This window comes from Megalobrama amblycephala, linkage group LG5 (assembly GCF_018812025.1).
Source record: "Megalobrama amblycephala isolate DHTTF-2021 linkage group LG5, ASM1881202v1, whole genome shotgun sequence".
NCBI classification, from domain to species: Eukaryota; Metazoa; Chordata; class Actinopteri; order Cypriniformes; family Xenocyprididae; genus Megalobrama; species Megalobrama amblycephala.
In genome coordinates, this window is record NC_063048.1 from 7,988,953 (window position 1) to 8,013,037 (window position 24,085).

The 24,085-nt window shown below is 36.0% G+C and overlaps 1 protein-coding gene across 2 annotated transcripts in view; it reads right to left on the reverse strand.

Moving 5' to 3' along the window:
- prkd3 (protein kinase D3) overlaps window positions 1–24,085 on the reverse strand; it is a 93,787-nt gene that overhangs the window by 22,313 nt on the left and 47,389 nt on the right. Inside the window, exons 4-8 of one of the 2 annotated variants that reach the window (XM_048190545.1) lie at window positions 16,701–16,832; window positions 8,798–8,955; window positions 6,854–7,046; window positions 6,679–6,750; window positions 6,407–6,590 (exon numbers count right to left, since the gene is read on the reverse strand). In XM_048190545.1, coding sequence (XP_048046502.1) covers window positions 6,407–6,590; window positions 6,679–6,750; window positions 6,854–7,046; window positions 8,798–8,955; window positions 16,701–16,832 — 739 coding nt within the window. Of the gene's footprint in view, window positions 1–6,406; window positions 6,591–6,678; window positions 6,751–6,853; window positions 7,047–8,797; window positions 8,956–16,700; window positions 16,895–24,085 lie in introns of both variants that reach the window. The other variant, XM_048190546.1, reaches the window with a different exon arrangement.

The following is a 24,085-nucleotide window of genomic DNA, read 5'->3' on the forward strand; positions in this document are numbered from 1 at the left end:
GAATGTTAAATCCCTCATGGGGTACGACACTCTAGAAAGTTTGAGAATTTTCTACTGCTAGTCTGCTAGAGTGCAATGTCAATACAGCCTGTTACCTTGATTAAAATTTTTCATAAGCTTAAATGAATTGGTCTAAAGAGACAAATTATGACTATTTTGCCTAAAGACTTAAAAAAAAAAAGCTATCAAAATTAACGTTGGTAACTGTAGCTTAACTAAAAGTAATGACTACGACTTGACAAAAATGTGATGAATTTTCGTCGACTAAAACATCAAAAACATCAAAAATATGAAAGACTAAAATGTGTTAAAAGTTTTTCTCTTTCAGGGTTGCTGCACATTTTTTAAAAGACAAATTTAAGACTTTTTAAGACCTGAAGAAATAAAAATTAATACTAGCCTATACATTATGGCTGTTACCAATCAACTTAAATCATTATCAACAAAATCCATCTTTGCAATACAGAGGTGACACAGAATGAGAAGTGACATATATTTACACAGCATTTACAATTTGTCTACATAAATTTAATTCAATATTTAAATATGGATTTTTTTTCTAATTTTAACTTTTTAATTCAAATGTCCCTTAAATATGAAACTAAACTAAACTGAAAGTAGGTGGCAGCAAGTCACTGTCTTAATGAGTGAGTGAGTCAACTGATTTGTTCAAATGAGTCAGTTAAACAAAAACATTTCTGTTGCACGGGGGCTCTGTTCTGCTGTTTCATTTTGAAATTTTCGTTGGAGAAATAAAGGAAAAAAACAATATTAACAATACTGTCTAAAATGTAACTCACATTGTTCATTTAACAATAAGTTGAAGGAACACTGCATTTGTGCTGATTTGGGGAAAACTGCACTTTTGCTCATGTGATATTGTAAAACAACTACATCTTATAATATGATATAATGACAAAAACTCGTCGGGGCAAAAAATGCCCGTGTATCTTGAATTTTGAGGGCATATAACTGCATAGCTATATCACGCTGAATAAGAATAAGTAAAGAAAACGCGGTACTTATTAAAAGAATTGCCCTTTATTTAAATATATGAACACAGAAAGTCGCTGTTAACAAGTTAATATAACATTTCCCATTCCATGACTAGTAAAATAATCACAACTTACTCTCTGTAGAATGGCGTAATCTGCAGGGTGATGGACACCGAGGTAGGTAGAAAGGTTGGTGGTGTTGCCACCCTTCGCACTGACTGTAGCTAGGCAAATCCTGTGGATTGGGCTGTCTAAGGAGCCGAAAAACTCCCATACTGTCGAGCTTACTTTACTTTTTTCTGGTGCAGACAGAGCCTCTCACTCTCCCGCTTGGAATAGCTGCGCGCTGCGTCTTCTTCTTGTTTGACAGGTGTCAGCGTTACGGTGCAATACTGTCACCTGAGAGCTCAGCCAGGTACTGGCGCTGGAGTATTTACATGTCATGATATCATAAGCGTCCTATTCATTTTAAATACTGTGATTATTGCCAATACCAGTATATTGTCACACCCTAAATTAACACGATATCGATATTTCATGCTTTGAATATCACTGTTATTGTCAATACCGGTATATTGCGACACTCCTGGACTAAATCAAAAATGGCTGCCCAAATTAACACTGATGAAGACACTTGCCAGGTCACTACTATACTTTATTAATTTATCCAGGTAAAACCTGGACACCGCCACACAAATGTGGCTTTCTGTTAATGACTGTCCTACAACAGGATTAGACGGCAATGTGGGAGACTTTAGTGAGGATGCCGACCCAAGGGAGAGATAGCTAATGAGGTTCTCTTTAACCCAGGGCATACTCACATGTCCCTGCTTGCATAGTCCCTCCACATTTGAATAATTCAGCTGCACAGAGGTAACTACGCAAGATGAATAAGGATTCCTCCATGAACCCATCACCTCAGTGATGAGAGCCAAGTTAGAGCGGAGCTTCCTCACTGTGAACTGATCACAATGATCACAATCATGTAATCATGCTAAACATGTATGCTCTGCTCCCAAACACGGGCAACAGAAAGTGTGCATCACGGACACGGTGATGTACACTTTCTAAAATGCTTTGTACTTGCCATACTTTCTTTTTCTTTTGGTGAGACATATAAACACACTTTCTTTCACACAGCACACAAACAAGCAGCCTCCTGAAGACAAAGAAGATGATGACATGTAACGCAGGCTCCATGAGGTGTCATATGACTGCCGTCGGACAATAAGTTAGGCGTGATTTCACACGTGCCTCAGACACCGGGTTCCGTGGGACACGTCCACATAGCATCAGCAACTGACGCAGAGAGGAGTTCCCTTGAAAGGGAACATGTTATTCTGGTAGCAGACAGTTGTTAAAGGTGCCCTAGAATTAAATATTGAATTTATATTGGCATAGTTAAATAACAAGAGTTCAGTACATGGAAAAGACATACATTGAGTTTCAAACCCCGTAACAGTAGGGATCATTAATATGTACGACCCCAATATTTGCATATATGCCAGCCCATGTTCAAGGCATTAGACAAGGAAAGGCAGTATTAACGTCTGGATCTGTGCACAGACAAGGTAAGCCAGCAAGAACAACAGCGAAAAATGGCAGATGGAGCAATAATAACTGACATGATCCATGATATCATGATATTTTTAGTGATATTTGTAAATTGTCTTTCTAAATGTTTCATTAGCATGTTGCTAATGTACTGTTAAATGTGGTTAAAGTTACCATCATTTCTTACTATATTCACGGAGACAAGAGCCGTCGCCATTTTCATTTTTAAACATGTGCAGTCTGTATAATGCATAAACACAACTTCATTCTTTATAAATCTCTCCAACAGTGTAGCATTAGCCGTTAGCCACAGAGCATATAGCCTCAAACTCATACAGAATCAAACGTAAACATCAAAATAAATACTTTACTCACATAATTCGAAGCATGCATACAGCATGCATGACGAACATCTTGTAAAGATGCATTTGAGGGTTATATTATCTGTGTGAACTTTGTAAATGTGCTGTAATACAATCGAGAGCTCGTGTGGCAGGGAGCACGCGATTTAAAGGGGCGGCGCTGCCAAAATCAGTGTATAGTTAATGATGCCCCAAAATAGGCAGTTAAAAAAATTAATAAAAAAAAAAAAAAATCTATGTGGTATTTTGAGCTGAAACTTCACAGACACATTCAGGGGACACCTTAGACTTATATTACATCTTGTGAAAAAGCATTCTTAGGCACCTTTAACCCTCTGGAGTCTGAGGCTGATTTGGGGCCTGGAGAAGTTTTGACATGCCCTGACATTTGTGCTTTTTTCAGTTGTTCATAAACATATTAATGACACAAGTGTCATTACACTGTATTCAGCACAAACTAGGCTACCATAATATGTGAGGAACATGTGTGTACATGTTTGTGTTTTTGAAGGAATAACGTTTATGCGTGGTTACTGAAAAAACAAAAAACTTAAGTCACTGATATAAGGCCAATAAAAGTATATTAAATCTGTGTTCACAAGACTTTTGGGTATTGAAGGTTGTAGACTAGAGTTTTTGCTTCAAAATTATGTAAAAATTATGCTGACTACTCTTTCATTTATAACAATATACTGATTTAGTTTTTGTAAGACACTTTTTGCCAAGAAACACGGTATGCGAGGAGGCGTGAATCTCCATGAATAATGGCTCATTCTCACCTGTGAAGACAAAAGAATTGAATAGTAATGACCTGAAAAGACTTGCATATTAATGAGGCATTTCAGTCAGGTAGGCTGTGAAAAAAAACTTCTGTGATGTCTCAAGCTCATCATGGTATATGAAACATACAGAAAAATGTTATTACAATGTAAAATAATGGTTTTATATTATACTTTAAAATATAATGTATTTCTGTGATGCAAAGAGTCTGAATATAGGCTTTTAGTTTAAAAGCATGCACATTTGGAGAAATATAGGATTCTCATATGTTTATGTCAATTTTCTATACAGAGGAGTTATTTTTTATTTAATATTCATTGTTATCTCTATGAGCGCTGGTGTTTGCAATTCATACTGCAGCCGGAGGGCGCTAAAGAAACAAAAACTCACTTAAAACTTATCAATAGAAGAAAACAAACAGGAATTTACTGCATGTCTTCCAGAGATCGCTAACCATGGCTTTTTCATCCAGATAAACAATTTTCAAGGCAATAAATACACGATTGAATTTGCCTGTGAATAGCGCTGGCTCCGTGGGCGTGGCCGCATTAGTGGGTAATGAGCTGAATCACGGACTTCTGACATGGCTCTCTTTTCATACAGATTACATAAACACAGAATGTTTGTTTTCGATTTGACTTGCACGATTTAAAACCTGACATTTCAACGTTTTGTTAGACATAAGTATGAATTTTTTGTGATTAGTATTCACTAAGTTACACTTCATTTTCTGAGAACTATCAGATTGGACTTCGTTCAGAGGGAGATGAGAGATCACGCATCATGTTAGTTTTCTTTATTTTACAAAAAGCACAACATTTTGTTTTTACTCTGAGTGTATACAAATAAAAGGAAATATTCTATATTTTCAATTGATGTATTACTTATGTCTCTATGACAACAAATGACAGAGTATTTTAAGTCTGTTTTGCTGCAATGTGAAAAAAAACCTGCAAAACGCGCCGGCGCGTTTTTAGACCTCAGAGTGTTAAATGAATAGTTCAGCTAAAAATGAATTATTTACAAAGCCAATTTTGTTATGAGTCTCAGACAAGATAGCATATAACATTTTGGTGCTTGACAGCCCCAATCCTTATTGCTTGAAAGGTGGCCTATTTCATGAAACTGGTTTGAGTTTATTTTCTGGTTTAATATAAGTTTAGTTTGAGTTTCAGGTTTTTTGGGTTTAATATGGATTGGTTTTTAGAGGTGAAACTTACACTACATGGCTAACCTGCCTTGGAACAGATTTTAATCAGGTTAAGAAATTGCAAACCAAAAATGGACCAATCAGCTATGAGCAAAGTGACATATGTCTGACACAGTAATGTTACTCCCCCTGTGCCTCTTGCACCAAATTAAAGGGGCTATATGTAGGAATGACACCCAGTGGTCGAAATAGGTACTGCAGTCCAAATTCAAAATATTGTTTGCCCCGCCCCCTCCTTCAAAGACACGGGTTGCCAGCTTGAGGACACGCAACAAGAGGGAGCGCAATTGACAATGAAAGCTGAGGAGACTTACACACTGTAAGCTGATGAGTTGACTTATCTGTTTTAATATCCTGTCGTTCATAGACATTTTTAGATTGATGCAGAGGCTTTTTAGGTCAGGTAGAATCTGCGATTCTCTGACCCAGTTTGTTTGCTGGTTTCCATGGCTGCAATATGCGGTGTTTTCCGCCAACTGGCAACCTGTGATGTCGAAATACTATTGGATAAACTGGCAGCACGAGGTTTCGCACAGACCAAAACAAAGACAGACATTCCGACACGGAACGCACATTTCAAAGTAGAATATCTGGCTGTAGCATTGTTTTTCTGAGAAACAAGAGCTTAGCATGTTTCCTAAATATCTGGAAACATATTGGAGTATTTTTATGCTTTATTAAAGTGAAAATCTTACATATAGCCCCTTTAAAAGCAAAAACACGCTTTTTTTTTTTTCATATTTATTTTTATTAAAAATAAATAAATAAATAAAATAAAATTGTATGTGTTTGTTGTAGAGTATCATATTTGATACATCAGGCTTTTATGGCTCATATATGATATTTATATGGCCTAAAAGTAAGATGAAATTCAGAAAGCTTATAATGTAAATCAATAAGATCTATATAACAGTATAACAGACTACTTGACTATAAATGTCAGTGTCAGTCTATATCTCCCAATATTATGTCTTAATAAGATGATATTTAAATTCTTAGTTTTATGTTCAAAGCTCTGTAGTTTTTATTGCATTGCATTATTTGTTTATATAATGCCCCTTTAGAACATTTGAAGCTTTTAAAATGGCTAAACTTGCATTTTTTTTTTCTTTTAAGCTCTTTGTGAACCTATATAACTGAGTTAAATTCAGTTGATTCACTTGCATCAATAATAAATCAATCTCAAACGTTCTTGGCAACGGCATTGTTTATTCCTGCCTTGTAAATGTGTTAAATTAAATTTAATATTTTTCATAACAATCTCTTAACCGTCAGCATATTTTAATTATGGCGACTCTCTCGTGAGAAATGAAATCAGTTTGAGAAGTGAACTCTGACGCTCTCCGTGTTTTATGTCAGACGTCTTCAACCCTGCTCCTGGGGACCATGAAAAAAATGGTCCTACAAGTTGGAAACCCTATTTGATTATAGAATTTTTTGGGTGAACTATTCCTTTATGCTTTCACTCAAACCTTCAAAAGATATTTATTATTCAAAGCATATACCTGATGGTCTTCACAGGTTCTTCATCTTTCTCACGGTCCATGAAAGGGGAGTCCATAAAGAAGATCTTGTCTTCTGGTGTGGTTGGTTCCTCTGAATCATCCAGACCCCGACTGCTATCGCTGTTCACATCACTGCTGTCTACTTCCATCGTGGTATCAGAGTCAGGACCAGGACTGGCCGGCTCTGAACGAACATACAGTATACTTATGTGATGATTTTTATTGTCAGCACATTTTATAATTTTAATTGAAAGTGTCTGAAATGACCATACCTCCATTGAAGACTCCAAGACAGTCTTTCGGTACCTTTGAAGCACATCGCTTGTGGCAATTAAATTTACAGTCTGGTGAAGAAAAAACCCTTTGTGATAACTTTTTTCTTTCTTCCTACATTGACTAGAAATATTTTCTTTATTAGAAAGAGTGAAGGAAGACAGCGATACACACCTTTGCACTGCATGCCCTGGCGGAAAAGCCCCTTGAGCAGCCGTTTGCAGTACTGACAGATGGTGGGACGGGTGTAGGTGTGAATCACAAAGGTGTGAGGAACCTTCACTCGTCCCAGCACCATCTTCTCCATCCAAATTGGCCGACCGCTCCATGACGGTATCCGCTTACCTGGCTCCTGAAGGAGGCGCTGCTGCAGTGGAGAGCAATGTAATATAAAAACAGGCTCAGAAAAGAATACTAGCTGCAATTCACATGCTGTGCACAGTACACATACTGCAAACCACAGAAACAGTATGAACAGTATGGTATGATGAACATGCACTCCTGTTCAAAAGAAAAGATTTGATTATTATTATTATTATTATTTTCTTTTTTTTTATTCAGCAAGGATACATTAAATTGACCAAAAGTCAAAGTAAAGTCTTTCACGTTGTTACATAATTTTTTATATATATCAAATAAATGCTGTTCTTTCTATCTGTTTATCAAAGGATGCTAAAAAGCATCACGGTTTCCACAAAAATATATATATTTCAACAATAATAAGAAGAATTTTTCTTGAGCAGCAAATCGGCATATTAGAATGATTTCTGAAGGATCATGTGATCCTGATTTGTTTTTCACAGCACACATTACAGTGACAGCATTCCAGAATGGCAGCTTAGATTCATTACTGTAAATAAATAGAGAACTGAGAACTTCATTGGGTTCTTCTCAAGTTTCAAAACTGACCACTCAGTTAAAATAAGACCGGTTCAACCACAGATGGCTTTGCAGACATAGATGATTTTTTAAACCGACCTCAACAAAACACAGAAATCAAAAAAATTCTTGATCTGATTTACCTTAATTTCATTTAAAAATGACCTTTTCTACAGGTCAGAAACATCACAAAAGACCATTTTCTTTTGTTTCTTATGCATTCATGCGCTTATGTAGAGAAAGTTTCATTAGGTCTGAACTGCTGCCAGCCTGATTTTGTTATATTTCACAATGTACTCTTGCTTTAAATACACCTGCATGGTTTGGTGTGGACAGCAAATAAAGTGTCAGGCCCTCAAGAGGTGTTTATTTTAAATAAAATAAGCATAACATTAAAAGGGAAAATAAAGTGTCCAAGGGGGATATTGTGAGACAACTAAAAGGGACACACTGTCCTTGTGATGTTTGGGTTTGGGCTAATGCAAGGCCATCGCTTAAACAGTATTCATTCCATTGCATAAAATAGCAAACCAAGTGGTATCTACAAAAAAATAATAATAGACATTTTCTCAGAACTAACCACCATTTTGGTTAGTATTCTTAACCAAATATTTTGGATTAAATTTGGGAAATATATTTTAAAAAGCATGTGTCCAGGTGTTTGCAGATGTATGATGTCAGTTCCCCAAATGTTTACACAGGTAACCTATAATATTTCATATTTTTTAAAAATAATAAATAATTTATAATAACCCCAATAAATGCCACTTGTTTTGATTGCACTGTAGTGTGCTATGGAAAGACTCAAAGATTTAATGAATAAATCCAAATGACATCAAATTTTGACAAATAAGTCACAAATGTCAAAAAAAAAAAAAAAAAAAAAAAAAAAAAAACTAATACATTTTGGTTAACATTCAGTAAATATATTATAAAATATATTGTGCCCAGGTATCTGCCTATGTGTGAAGTCAACTCCCTTAAGGTTTAAAGGTAAACTATTTTTTTTTTTTTAAATTAATATATTAAATAAAATACATGTATATTAATGTATTATAATAACATTTATATTTAACATTTTTTATAAATAAATAAATAATTTATAACTCTAATAAATGGCCATTGCTTTGACTGCATTGCAGTGTACTACGGAAATATTCATAGATTTCAAAACAAATAAATAAACTCCATGAAATTTAGACAAATAAGAAGTCAGAGATGTCAAGATTCGTTCCTCACCTCTTCTTGGCCCACGATAGCATGCTCGGCTGGAGCAGAACGAGGAACGGACAGCGAAGGGCCGGGCAGAGACACATTGGAAAGACGTCTTTTCCTTACACCGCTACAGTTGTTAGGGATCTTAAAGGCGCATCGCTTGTGATAGTTCAGGCCACATCCTAAAAATCCACAAGGAAAGCTTTAGTGTTCAGGGTTAGAGTCAGAAGTTTAAAACAGGAATATGGTTAGGGTTCAGGTATAAGGTAAAGTAGATAAAAATCAAGTATAAGTTTTAAAGACTCAAGATAAGAATACACAGACACACACAAGGCTAATTTCATCAGAATTGTACTCTTAAACTCCAGCAGAGGGCTCCCCTTCTCTTTTCAAACTTACAGACCTATGGGCACTTAAGCATGTTTAGATCCTCCTGAGAAACCAAATGACTCTCCTGAGGACTGGGTGGGGACTTTAGATCTAAACTTCATGAGTTTTTTTTTTCTTTTTTCTTCACAACAGTCTAGCATGCCTCTACATATGAACAGCTTGTATCCATCAGTGTGGCTTCTTACAACTGGAGCCCATAATCTTCATGCCGCTTTTGAATGTCGCATCCAGCGCTTGGCAGAAACACTGGGTTCCATTCAAACAGCCCCTGATTTCAACTTCAAAGCCAGACTGATGGCAGCACTGACACATCGCACCGCATGCCTGAATCCATCGCCTCCAGTCAGACTCAATCAGAGATCTTTAAAGCAGATTCCAGCATTTGAGCCAGACTCAATAAGAACACTCTGAACCAGAAGAATCCTTTGATTCAGATCACTTATTCTTCTGTTGTTGTCTTCTTGTGTCAATATTCTGTTATGTCATTTTCAACAACTCAAACTGAAATAATTTTAGTTGAAAAGAATTTCTGTTGATGTTAATGACAAAATGCAAAATGAAAAAAAGGTGTATCAAACTTTAAAAGGCTCCCCTACTTGTTTAATTACTCATTTATTTAATAAGCGCACAAAATGTTAATCATTGTCCAACATTTTGCGAGCAATTGTTGATAAAGAAAAAAGTCACGTCGCAATATTGGAAATATTTCCATTTTAAACCATGAAGGCGAGCCAGTGGATGTCACACAAGCAATGTGCAAACTGTGCTAGAGTTAAGCCGGAAAAGAAGTCTCAAACCTCAATCAATTATTCACTACAGAAACTGAAATTAACAACTGACTGATGAGAGCTGAATCTACTTCAACATGTAATGGTATGGTCTATAACAGTCTTAATTTATTTTCGTAATATTTCTCTGTGGCCCATACGTTGTGAAAAAAGAATGCGAAGATAAGTATTTCATGTTAAACAGGTTGTTTTTTAAATGAGGAGTAAGCTAAGATCATCGCAAGGGGGGCTTGAGATCATCATGAGCCATGTTTCCACTGTCGGGCCAAAGGCGGGTGTGCTAGTGCGTGCCAGGGCCGGTCGCGTTTCCACTGTCACTTCCGGGGCTTGATCGTGCCTCTTCAGTGCTTCCCCGGTGCCAAAGGCACGGGTTTTTCGGCCCGCCGAAAACCTTGGTCCAAAGCGGGCCAGCTGGGGCTTGAGGCGCGGTCGAGGTGAAAGGCGGAGCTAATCGTAGTCAGGTGATAGTCTACACACTGAAATGGGTTGGGTTGTGTGACGTTTGATCAAGGGAGGTGTGTTTAAGGGCTGGCTCGCACTGGCCCGACAGTGGAAAAGCGGCTATGGGGGGGCTAAGTCCAGTTTTCATGGACCAGCATTGACTGTTCCAACATGGCGGATGGCTTACGTATCGCGGTCCATAGTAACAGCCGCTAATGAGGCATCTATGTATTTATTTTTGCGATCAGAGCCACTCCCTCTGGAATTGCTGATATCATCAACAGTATCACTCTTCTTCTACTTCACTTTCCTCACTTTTTAAACTTCACTTTTTAAACTTCAGTATCACCACCTAGATCTAGGCATACAGATCGTATTACATAAATCACTAGATTCTGTAAGTCATCCCTTTATTTTCCTCAGTTTTTGAAGCATTTTAATGATCAAACTCTACTAGCTGCTATTTCATACTTCATAAGATTCGAAAGTTAGCCAATATAAGTCAGCCTTACAAACATTTCATACATAAAACATAAAATAATTTACTTCAAAAGATTGTTTTAGTCGACATCCATGCTTGTTTTTCCGTGGAAGGCATAATGGGAAGCAGACAGACCCTTCTTGTTTTCCATCCGATCAAGTGTTTACATGCCCCATCGAACAGATTAGGAAAGGTTTATTCCACCTCTCTAAAACCGATTGAATTTTTAATCAGTTTGTTCTTTTTTTATTCTGATTGAGGTGTTTACATGGAGCATTTTCATTCTGATTGGACATTTAAACCAATTGTTATCAGAATACAATGCAACACAATGCAATACAATGTAATACAATGTACAATACAATTACACTCCATGTAAACGTACCCATTGTGCTACGATTAGCTTATTACCCATAGCTGTTTTTTTACACCTGGTTTTAGAGGGTAGTTTATGTTCCGTAAAGTGACTATTATTAATAATAAAGACTTTGCACTCTGCTGACTTAAATTCATATGAACATGGATATGGGAGACCGAAAACAAAAGATGTTATGCATAAAAACCCAGATATACTTCAAGAGAAATCAAATAATGAACTAATGTGACATCATTTACAACAAAATCAGGCCAAAACAAAGTTCTTTTCAAGAGTTCTAAACAGCTTGGCATAGCAAATTTTCCAGAACAGTTCACTCCAGCTAGTAAGCACCTTCAAACTACCATTGGTTTGTGGCCATGACGTAATATATATGTGCTCTGATGCTTCACCTTCTTTGACATGGAACTTTTCTCTGGCTCATTACTTCTGTTCAGTTCCTCATGCTCAGACTCGAGTAAAAACATGAACACACTGGAGAGCTGCTTTATAGCCCCCCATGTTTAATACTGTAAAGCTGTTTGCATAAAAGAAATCTGTTGTATAAAGTGCTATATAAATAAACGTGATGTGACTTGACTGGAGTGCTGAATTGCAGAGCTTGTGCAAACATCCACATCGCTACGATCAGATGCTTTCTTAACTGCTGATTTCTCAATTGTATTGCATTTATTTTTGTTATTGAGTGAAAAACGTACAGTACATACTTGCATATTCATCGAAACACTGCTTACGGGATGTTCACTAACAGTATACCACTGCCGAGGTATTTCAAAGTTCTTTTATCCCCAAACAAATAAAAAAAACTTTGCTGTGAGTACATCCCCTTAAGTTTGGAGAAATCTGATGAATATGAATTTGCATAACAGGAAAACACATGACCAACAGATGATCTAAATGGCACAGATTGACCTCTTGGCTCAATACAAATACACAAAATTCAAACCTGCAGGCTTGCAGTGTTGTGGGAAACTGGAGTAGATGGTGTATTTTCACATTCTGAATTTAATTGTATTATTTATTAAAAACACAAGCCCTAGTTTGTGATATGTCCTGTTCATTACGCAGACAAACTGGCTATACCGACCGTCTGCTAGCCGCCTCACGTCACAGAACTCAGATAATTCACAGCACATAGAAACTCTTTCACCTAGATATTATCACATAGAGACTGTGTCTGTACCTCGAACTAGTAAATACAAAAAACTTCCGAAACCTTTTAAGGGTAAAAATTTAATTGATGTTCAAAAAATGAAAATCACAGATAAATTAGATAAACAAATGATAAAGCTTGGGTTACTGAATATTAGATCTATTTCTTCAAAAGCACTTATTGTAAATGAAATTATCACAGACAATAAACTAGACTTGCTGTGTTTGACAGAAACCTGGCTAAAACCAGACGATTACATTACTTTAAATGAATCTAGTCCTCAAGGTTATGATTATCGACACAATCCTCGACAGAAAGGCAAAGGGGGAGGTGTTGCTGTAATTTATAGTAATATATTCAGAATCATTCAAAAGAATTTCAAATATAATTCCTTTGAAGTGATGGTGCTGTATATAACATTATGTAAGTTGACATTTGTGCTGGCTACTGTATACAGGCCACCAGGGCACCATACTGACTTTATCAAAGAATTTGCTGATTTTCTATCAGAGTTAGTACTGGCTGCGGATAAAGTCCTTGTTGTTGGTGATTTTAATATCCATGTAGATAATAATAAAGACTCATTTGGATTGGCATTTGCAGACATTTTAAACTCTATTGGAGTTAGACAACACGTGTCAGGACCCACTCATTGTCGTAATCATACCTTAGATCTAATACTGTCGCATGGAATTGATATTGATGCTGTTGAAATTCTACCGCAGAGCGATGATATATCAGATCATTATTTAGTCTCGTGTATAATACAATTAGCCAAGGCTACAAAACCACCACCCAGCCATAAATATTGTAGAACCATCACGTCTACCACTAAAGATTGCTTTATAAATAATCTCCCCGAGCAGTTTCATCGCCTTAGTATACCTGACAACTTAGAAGAACTCGATGCTGCAACAGAAACTATTGGCTCTCTCTTTTCCAGCACATTAGATGCAGTCGCTCCTTTACGTCTAAAGAAGATTAAGGAAACTAATCCAACACCGTGGTATGATGAGCACACTCGGGCTCTAAAACGAGCTGTTAGAAAAGCTGAACGTAGTTGGAAGAAAACAAAACTAGAAGTTTTTCGCCTTTCGTGGAAAGAAAAAATGATTGAGTACAGAACGGCTATAAGAAATGCTAGATCTACTTATTTTTCAAATCTCTTAATAGAAAACAAACATAATCCTAGGTATTTATTTGACACAGTGGCTAAATTAACTAGAAACAGAGATTCAACTGCTGACGTTTCCATAGAGCACAGCAGTAATGACTTTATGAACTTCTTTACTTGCAAGATTGATAATATTAGAGAGAAAATTAAAAACATGCAACCGTCTACAGTTTCGCTTCAGACAGTGCACTGTAGTGTCCCTGAGGTAAAACTAGAATCATTCGCCGCTATAGGAGAGGAAGAATTATCTAAACTTATCAAATCATCAAAATCAACGACATGTATGTTAGACCCAATGCCGACTAAACTACTGAAAGAAATGCTTCCAGAGGTCGTAGGTCCACTTCTTGATATAATTAATTCATCGTTAACACTAGGATACGTGCCAAAAACCTTTAAGCAGGCTATTATTAAACCTCTTATTAAAAAACCTCAACTAGATCCGAGAGATTTAGTAAATTACAGGCCAATCTCGAATCTACCTTTTCTGTCAAAGATACTAGAAAAGGCAGTTTCATCACAACTGTGCTCCTTTTTAGAAAGAAATGGAATCTGTGAGGATTTCCAGTCAGGATTTAGACCGTACCATAGTACTGAGACTGCTCTCGTTAGAGTTACAAACGATCTACTCTTATCATCCGATCGTGGCTGTATTTCTCTATTAGTGTTATTAGATCTCAGTGCTGCTTTTGACACTATCGATCACAACATTCTTTTAAAAAGACTTGAAAACTATATTGGCATTAGTGGAATTGCTTTGGCATGGTTCAAATCGTACTTATCTGACCGTTATCAGTCTGTAATAATTAATGAAGAGATGTCGTATCGATCACAGGTTCAGTATGGAGTACCACAAGGCTCAGTACTAGGACCGTTGCTTTTCACTCTGTACATGCTGCCCTTAGGAGAGATAATTAGGAAGCATGGTGTTAGTTTTCACTGCTACGCTGACGATACTCAGCTCTATATTTCCTCGCGCCCTGACGAAACCTACAAATTCACAAAACTAACAGAATGCATAGCTGACATTAAAAACTGGATGACAAGAAATTTCTTATTATTAAATTCAGAAAAAACTGATATCCTAATCTTTGGACCAAAAACTTCCTCACGAAAAAACCTTGAATACTCTCTAACACTTGACGGGTGCTCCATTAAATCTTCGTCCTCAGTTAGGAACTTGGGTGTGCTCTTCGATACCAATCTTTCATTTGAAAGTCATGTTTCTAGTATCTGTAAAACCGCCTTCTTCCATCTAAAAAAATATATCTAAATTACGACATATGCTCTCAATGACAAATGCGGAACAGTTGATTCATGCATTCATGACCTCAAGACTAGATTATTGTAACGCTCTACTGGGTGGTTGTTCTGCTCGGCTTTTAAACAGACTACAGTTGGTCCAAAATGCGGCAGCTAGAGTTCTTACTAGAACCAGAAAGTATGACCATATTAGCCCAGTTCTGTCAACATTACATTGGCTCCCTATTAAACATCGTATAGATTTTAAAATCTTGCTACTTACTTATAAAGCACTAAATGGTTTAGCTCCCCAGTACCTAAGTGAGCTCTTAATGCATTATAGTCCTTCACGTTTATTGCGATCTCAGAATTCAGGCCAGTTGATAATACCCAGAATATCAAAATCAACTGAAGGCGGCAGATCCTTTTCCTATTTAGCACCTAAACTCTGGAACAATCTTCCTAGCATTGTTCGGGAAGCAGACACACTCTGTCAGTTTAAATCTAGACTAAAAACACATCTCTTTGCTCTTGCATACACATAACACATTATCAATACATTAACATTTTTCAAATCCGTTAAAGGATTGTTACGCTGCAATAATTAGGTCGGCCGGAACCGAGAACATTTCCTATAACACTAGATATACCTGTACATCAGAATAAGAATGGCATCTACGCTAATATCTGTCTCTCTGCTTATCCCGAGGTTTGCCGGGTGCTGGATCCAGGCCGTATCCAGATCAGATGGAGAACCTGTGTCTGGACCTGACTACAACGCAGCCCAGGAGACAATGGGCCTACAGATCCAGTTCTGGCTGCATAGATTTTTAAATCCCCGTATCCGCTTACAAATATATATATATAATCTATTTTTAATCTCTATAATAAAAATGTATAATTCAGATTTTGATCTCCATATCCATTTACATATATTATATATATCTTCCAAGGGGTTTTTTCCCTCCTAGGACTTTTTTCCCACGCTGGGTTTTCTCCTAGGGGGTTTTTTCCACCCCTGGGAGTCAGCCGACATTGGCTTAATGTAGCACCATCTTGTATATGTTACATATTACCACGCTTGTTTGTACAGCTTATTTTTAACCACTTCCCTTTTTTTCTGTGCTTCTAATATGTAAAGCTGCTTTGAAACAATTGCCAATTGTAAAAGCGCTATATAAATAAATTTGACTTGACTTGACGTGTCTGAAGAAATTTTGCATGCTCAAAAAAGTCTAGTGAGATGGCTTTAAAAAAATATACAGCCAATATGTTTTTTTTCACCTGTATTATCAGTTATTTTTGAAGCATTGAAAAGGGTTTTACAAACTTGAGATTCTGACTTTGTTTTAATAAACAGCATGTTATTATAAATATGCATATATATATATATATATATATATATATATATATATATATATATATATATATATATATATATATATATATAGGTAATATTAGGTATATATATTTGTTAGGTAATATTTAAGTAAATGGTTTTCAAACATCTTCTAACAAACAAATGTAACATGAATTTACATGTCATCCACCACTCCATGCACGTGAATTTATATCAAATATATGTAAATGTTTAAATGTTTATATTATATGTTTAAATGAATGTAAACAGTATAATTTGTCAAACTTCATACTTGAATAGTGAATGACTGTTGTGATGTTTAACATGGATAAATGTGATTTGGTTAATTTACAATATGCATGTGTCTTTTAACAGTTGTGTAACCCATGGTGGCGATATATATACACAATAGGATCAAATACTAAAATCATTACTTTAATTTTTCATTCACATGCTTAAACAATGATGAAACCTTTCGGCCAAATATTTCTTTGGAATATATATTTTTTATATGAGAGCTACCTTCACATTTGAGGCCCTGCCGGACGAGTCCCCACAGCATCTCTCCGCAGTAGTCGCAGAAGGTGGGCGCTTTGTAGGAGTGGACGTAAAGCGCATGAGGTCGGATCTGGAAATCTTCCACTGTAGCTTGAGCTGGAATCAAAATGCAACTTAAAAGGACAACTCAGGCAAAGAATGGATAATGCAACAAAATACTAGACAAAATAATACAAATGAGAAAAAAAAAAAGAAACAAAATACAAAAAAAAAAAAAAAAGACAGCATTAGAAGCATATAATTAAGGGTCTAGCAGTCATAATGTTTCATAACATTCCAAAGAACAATGAAACTACTTGTTTTATGTGCTTTTTAACAACTGGTCCAACCTTTTTTTTAGTCAGCACTCTACAAACCAATGGGAGATGAGCAGTTTGATCTCCTGAAGGCAAAATCGCAGACAAAACTACTCAAGGCTGTCCTTTAGTTTGATTCAAGGTCGGTGATTAACTGATGTGACTCAGACTGGAATGAATCCATTTAGATAATTCATGAGGTATGATTCAGAGGCTGAAAGAATTAAATATCACTTCATGTGTATAATGAGAACGTGAACATGTAAGCCTGTGGAACAACACTGTGCTACAAATGTGTTTCTACAGTTCCTGTTTAATGGTTTGTGGTTTTCTCTTAATATGCGACAGCTCTAAGTGTGAATCCAACACTGTGACTGTACTGGCAGTACAGTATGACTGTTCTTGGAAGAGCCTGAGGTTTAGTCTGATACGCACAAAACATTAGCACTTTCCTGTCAGTTGTTCGGTAAGAAAGCATCTGCCAAGGACATAAAATACACTCCTAAAATGAAAGTATAAAGTCTGGAAACATTTGGTGCTTGGCAAACAACATGCAGTCTCCCGTTTCAAACAAGCAGAAAGAAACTGTGCCCTAGATTTCTGTCACAGGTGGATGGTATTTCTTAAAATTACGAGCAACTAAAAAGCAACTTGTTCTTCCATTGTCGAAAACTGTAAATGCACACTTTTTTTTATTTTTTTTTATTCACTTGACAGAGTAATTTTTTTCCTCATTTTGTGGCATAAGAGTGAAACATTCAGTAAGGTCAGTAATCCACAAACCAGTAATCCACAAACTAGCATGTGACATCAATACAATTAGGGATGTCCCGATCAGGTTTTTTTGCCCTCGAGTCCGAGTCCGAGTCATTTGATTTTGAGTATCTGCGGATACCGAGTCCCGATCCGATACTTCTATAATACATCAAAAAAAGAATAAAGAAGAGCGAAAAAAAAAAACAGATCCAGGACGTTCCTTATTTTTTATTTAATTACAAACAGAGCACTTCTGTGAGGTAGCTTGAACAATCAAGTAATAAATAACATAAATTGTTCACTTCACTTCACTTTAGTGCAACAGTAAATATAAAAAAGGCTAATATAAAAACAAATATATTTGGTTTGATTTGGGTATGCTGCAGTCTGTGTAATAACTAAAATAATGTTTATATATATCATATTTTCTGGCTAGCTTACTTTAGTTTTTTTATAATACACCATATTTTAACCCAAACTGAATAATAAAAAACAAGTTTAAATGGGTAAATCTTCTATTATTATTTTTGATTCTTAATTTTCTTTTCTGTCATACTCAAATTCTTGTTAAAACACATTAGACATGCGTATTGTGTGCATTTTAAACACTTTTTGTGTGAAATTATATTTATTTTGTCCATCAAAAGTGTGCTTTCACTTTTCACTTTCACTCAATCAGCTCCCTAGTTCAGTAGTCAGGGCACTGATCAGGGTATCAGCCACATTCACTTTCATTATATACTGATTCACGACCTAGGGAGCTAGGGAGCTGATTGAGACACAGGGATAGACTCGGTGCCGAGACGATCGCGGCACTGCTGCTTACGCGACGCTCCTGCCTGACGCTTTACGAGCTGCTCCTGCTGCCTGTGTGAATGCATCCGTTGGTTGACATGCACGCTGAAAAAATATGCGCTACTCACGCGCCGCTTACGCTTGCAGTGTGAAACAGGCCTAACTCTGTGCCACCGCATCACTATAGATGTGTTAACAATGAGAATATATATACATATATATCCGAGTCCTGATCGGGAGGTAACGTCCGATTCCGATCGAGTCTGAAACCACATGATCGGGCCCGATTTCCGATCACGTGATCGGATCTGGACATCCCTAAATACAATATACAGTTAAACCAAAATTTATTCAGACACCTTGAACATTTCATTCATTAATTCAGTTTATTCACTATAGTTTAAAATTTTTTTAATAAAATAAGACAAGATCTCAGAGTTAAACTGTGTCAGAAAAAAATTATCTTAATTATGTCAGATAACACTTAAGCAAAACATGGTCAGGTCAAAGTGTCTGAATAATTTTTGGTAACAAATCTTTATAAATTTTTCTGGTAGTCCATTGCATGAAGAATGTTTGGGTATAATATGTCACAGTTTAATATATTTTGCTATCCTCACTTACATAAATGAACTATAGTGTCCTGCACCCACTAGTAAAAATATCAAAAATATAAAAATGTCTGAATAATTTTTGGTTTGACTGTAGCACCAAATTCACTTTGTAGTGATTTTGACGGAATGGGAAGGAGGGGATCTGACTATTCTGTTCTAAAGTACAAGAGAGTACCAAGTTTGCTGAATTTTTTTATGGCATGTAATTTTGTTAGTGATGGGATTTTAAAGGAATAGCTACCCACCAAAATAATAATTATATAACTAAATAAAAATATTTAATTTCTGTCATTATTCACTATGTCTAGTCTAAAAGGCGCCTTTCCACTGCAAACAGAGAAATGGTATAAAAACCATAAATCTGCCTTTACGCCAGGGCTCTATGCTAACATTTCTTTTTAAGAGCACTTGACAGACATTAACCTTCGCACTATGAGGCGATATTTGACTCCTTAATATTACTTTCTAGGGAATGTTTTAAATTTTATTTTATTTTTTACCTTTGTTAGGGCATTTTTTTTAACCTTATTACATGTCATCTTTTATGTCAAATTCATAAATTAATAATCTGAGTTCAATTTATCAGGAAGAATAAGTTACCAATTAAATGAAATCAGTATCAACAAAATTCGATTTTGCACTGCAGAGGTGGCACAAAAGAACAAAAAGGTGGCATTTGTTTGTTAAAATTGTTATTATAATTGTTGTATAAACTCAGTATTACATTTGCAAACTGCCTTAATAATCATTAAAAAGCTGTCACTTGTTTCATTTCATCGTGATCTCACAAACTTCCATTATAAGCAATGGAGTTGTTTGTTAAATTGTCTTATTTACATAGAGTCTATACTTTGTTATAATGAGAGGATTTGCGAGCTTGCATAACTCAGCACTGAACAAACTCTGATGTTGTGAGCGGTGAGTGGATTTTAACTTAAACACCTCTGATTGGCTATTGTGTTCAAGAAATCAACAGATATGTATGTGATTGGCTACATTGCTCAACGCTGCAAACTCCAAACGCTTTTTACTCCAAACTCACCTCATAATGACATTTGAGCATCCTTCTGTGAGATGATGTGGCTTCTCACACAGAATAAGGCAGTGTTTATTATGTGTTTATTAGTCATGTTTAATCAATCAAAGCGTTTCAATCTTCTGTTTATCAGCTACAGCGAATATGATGCGTGTTATCTTCTTCTGCGGCAGGGCATATTTTGAGTTTCTGCGCAAGAGCGCCCTCTGGCTTTCAGATGGAGAAGCATTTACTACTGATCACAGAGCCGTAGAGCTCTGACAAGCTGCGCATTAAATAATCGCAGCCTTTGCCAAATTGCGTGCGATTTAATCGCGATAAATCGTGCAGCCCAAATAGGCTCCATTGCGCAGTGAGTTGTTGCAATGCATCATATTTGTCATCAATCAACTTTATGAAATGTCAGGTTATGTACGTAGGACTAGGGTGGGGCAAGTGCATTAAATGCGTTAATAATTTTAATGTTATTTTTTACCCTAATTAATTAATCTAATTAACATGATAATTCGACAGTCCTAGTTTTTACATAAAACATCTATTGTAGCTTGTCAGAAACTAAAATACACACATATATACATATAAAAATAAGAAATTATAAACTCTTGTGTAAAAAAAGTTCCCCCCACAAAATTGACCCGCAACAGAATAAGTAGGCCATTGAACGAGTATGCATATAGACTTGCATATAGTGACTGAAAATTTACCAAACCAATGATTAAAATATCAATTAAATCTCATGTACAGGGAATAATGAACATCTATAAATCAAGCATGGTGACAAAATTATTTGTTTGGTGATTAGCCATGTTTTAAGTTGTTGGTCATTACTGCAGACAGGTGGAGCACATCATAACCCAATAACTATAATTATGCTGTATTCTCCAAATATTCCAGAATACACCCGTAATTGCTACCTATGCCGTATGACAAGGCCAAAGCTTAGGGTGGAGCTGATGCATATATTTTATGCATATTTTATTATGCTGCACAGTTCAAATTGGTGGAAGAATGAAGATGTTCCAGAAGTGTTAATGGAACTAAATATCTTGAAAATCATTTAGATTTGTTCCTGTCAATCTTCTTTGTACAATTGTGATTCTTCAATTCACTGTTTGTCTCCATTAGATGGCCACATTTTCAAATGTGGTTTATGACCTTCTGATGTTAGGATACAAACCAAAGGAACAAAGAATCTAAAACTTAATCAAACTGGGTAGAAGAGAGAAAAAAGAGAAAGAGTGCATTCCTTTTTGAACATCAAAGAGAGAAAGTAGAACATTTGAGCTTTCAGTGAATCACATGGTAGGCAGCAGTCCAGAGCACTGGAACACAGGCTCATAATGAGGCATTCATGAAGACACTACATACATTATGACAAATGAGGAAACCGACATCTCAAAACTCATCTATTTGTCTTCAGGCAAAAAATCCAAATATGGTTAATAAACTCTAAGCTCTTACTCTTGTAAACCGGGTAGAAACAATACATGCAGTCTTTTAGATCTTCTTCAAAGTCCTCCTCAGAAAGTGTTTCAGGAGTTCCTCAAATAAAGTGTGATGAGTTCCAATGCTGAACTTGAAATCGATCCAACACACACAGCTAACAGTTTGAAACTCTACTTGAATTCACAGAGCAAGGAAGGACAACAATGTCCAATACAGCAGATCCTGTCGACACACGATCTCAGACAAAAGCTCACAGTGATAGGCGTCCTGCTGTTCACTGAACCAGAGCTGCTCTCCACAAACCCTGTTTCTTCTCAGCAGAAGCACGACCATCACCTACTGCAACAAAAACAAGCTTTTGCCTTTGAGCTGAGCGCCAACAAAAAGATGTCGAGTGTTTTATTAGCACAGCCGATGGATGCAGGGAAGAGAAAGACGAGACAATATTGAGGGGCAGTGTGTGAAAGAATACTCATTTGTTTTGTCTAAACCAGAGGTTATCAACTAATGGATCGTGGTCCAACACTGGTTCTATCCAAACCATCTTAAATAATTTCTCATAATTGTCATAATATTAAACTATACGTTTAATGACGCACAGAAGTGGTATACATGTATTTACACAGGATTCAATGACTCAGCCCTATGTTTAAAGAAAACAAGAAACACACCGATGACAATTACATTGTGTAGAGACAGCTTTCGAGTAATTCCTCTTTGTCCATTTGCCAATTAAGACTCAAAGGAGAAATTCTCAATTTAAACCCTCATGTTTTATCATATGTCGGTTTATTTATTTCTTTTGTAAAAAATTGTGACTCTAAACTGGACAAATCAGCAGTCATGAGCCGCTTTTTCACCTTCGGAACAGGAACAGTTCCTGTTATATTTCCACTTAAAGGGTTAGTTCACCCAAAAATGAAATTTCTGTCATTAAGTACTCACCCTTATGTTGTTTCAAACCTGTAAGACCTTCGTTCATCTTCAGAACACAAATTAAAATATTTTTGATGAAATCCAAGGTTTTTTTTTTATCCTCCATAGAAAGCAACAAAATTACCATATTCAAGGTCCAGACAAGTAGTAAAAACACAGATAAAACAGTCAACGTGACAGCAGTGGCTCAACCTTAATATTACGAAGCGACAAAATTACTATTTTAACGACGTCTTTAATACCTTTCTGGACCTTAAATGACGGTAATTACATTGCTTTCTATGGGGGAACCTTAACAAACTTGGATTTCATCAAAAATATCTTAATTTGTGTTCTGAAGATGAATGAAGGTCTTACGGGTGTGGAACGACATGAGGGTGAGTAATAAATGACAGAAATTTTATTTTTGGGCCGGTAGTGGACCGGTAGTGTTTTTTGAAAAGTACTGGAACCGTGCAAAATTTCAAAGTTTCGGTTCCGAAAATGGTTCAAATGTGATGGGTGGGCGAAGTGAGGGGAGCATATCCTTTAATAGAGACGTCTCACCTCATGAATATTACAGCAATGAACGCACTGAAAAGCCCTTGTCCTAGTCATATACATCAGATATCAATGCAGAGAGGGATGCAAAAAGCTGCACAATTAATCTTAAAAAGCTCGCATTCTCGATTTCATCGCCCACATGATCTAATTCCTGAATGACAATGATTCACCCGTGTATTTTTGACAAAAAAAACATTCAAATGTGCGTTTGTGCTGCTGCTGCTCTTGAGAGAGCTGTTGGCATGTTTAGATATAAACAGCTTCACAAACAATATTTTCAAACACAATATCATTATTTCTGTGTTACAAATATTCCATTTATCACAGAAGTATAGAAAAGTTTATTATATAGATATAAATGCTGATGCGTATGTTTCCGATCAAAATAGAATAAATCACCTTTTGAAAGTAACTGGGTGCTTCAAATAATGACTGTATTGATTGCATTGTTACGCCACTAGGTGGCAACAAATTACTGTTAAAAATGTATCACTGAATCATTCTTTCAGAAACAAGTGAAGTCTTTATGAATCCAACTTACAAAATATTCTGTTTCACCTGTCTGGATCTTATTTTTGTTGAATTTGTGGAAACACTTTTACAATAAGGTTCATTAGTTAATATATTAACTAACATGAACTAACCATGAGCAATACATTTGTTACTGTATTTGTTAATCTTTGTTAACCTTCGTTAATAAAAATACAGATGTTCATATTGTTCATGTTAGTTCACAGTGCATTAACTGATGTTAACAAATACAACTCTTGATTTTAATAATGTAAATGTTGAAATTAACATTAACAAAGATGAATAAATGCTGTAGAAATGCAGTTCATTATTAGTTCATGTTAATGTAGTTAACTGATGTTAACTAATGAACCTTTTTGTAAAGTGAATTTGTTGAGATTAACTTCATTTTACAAG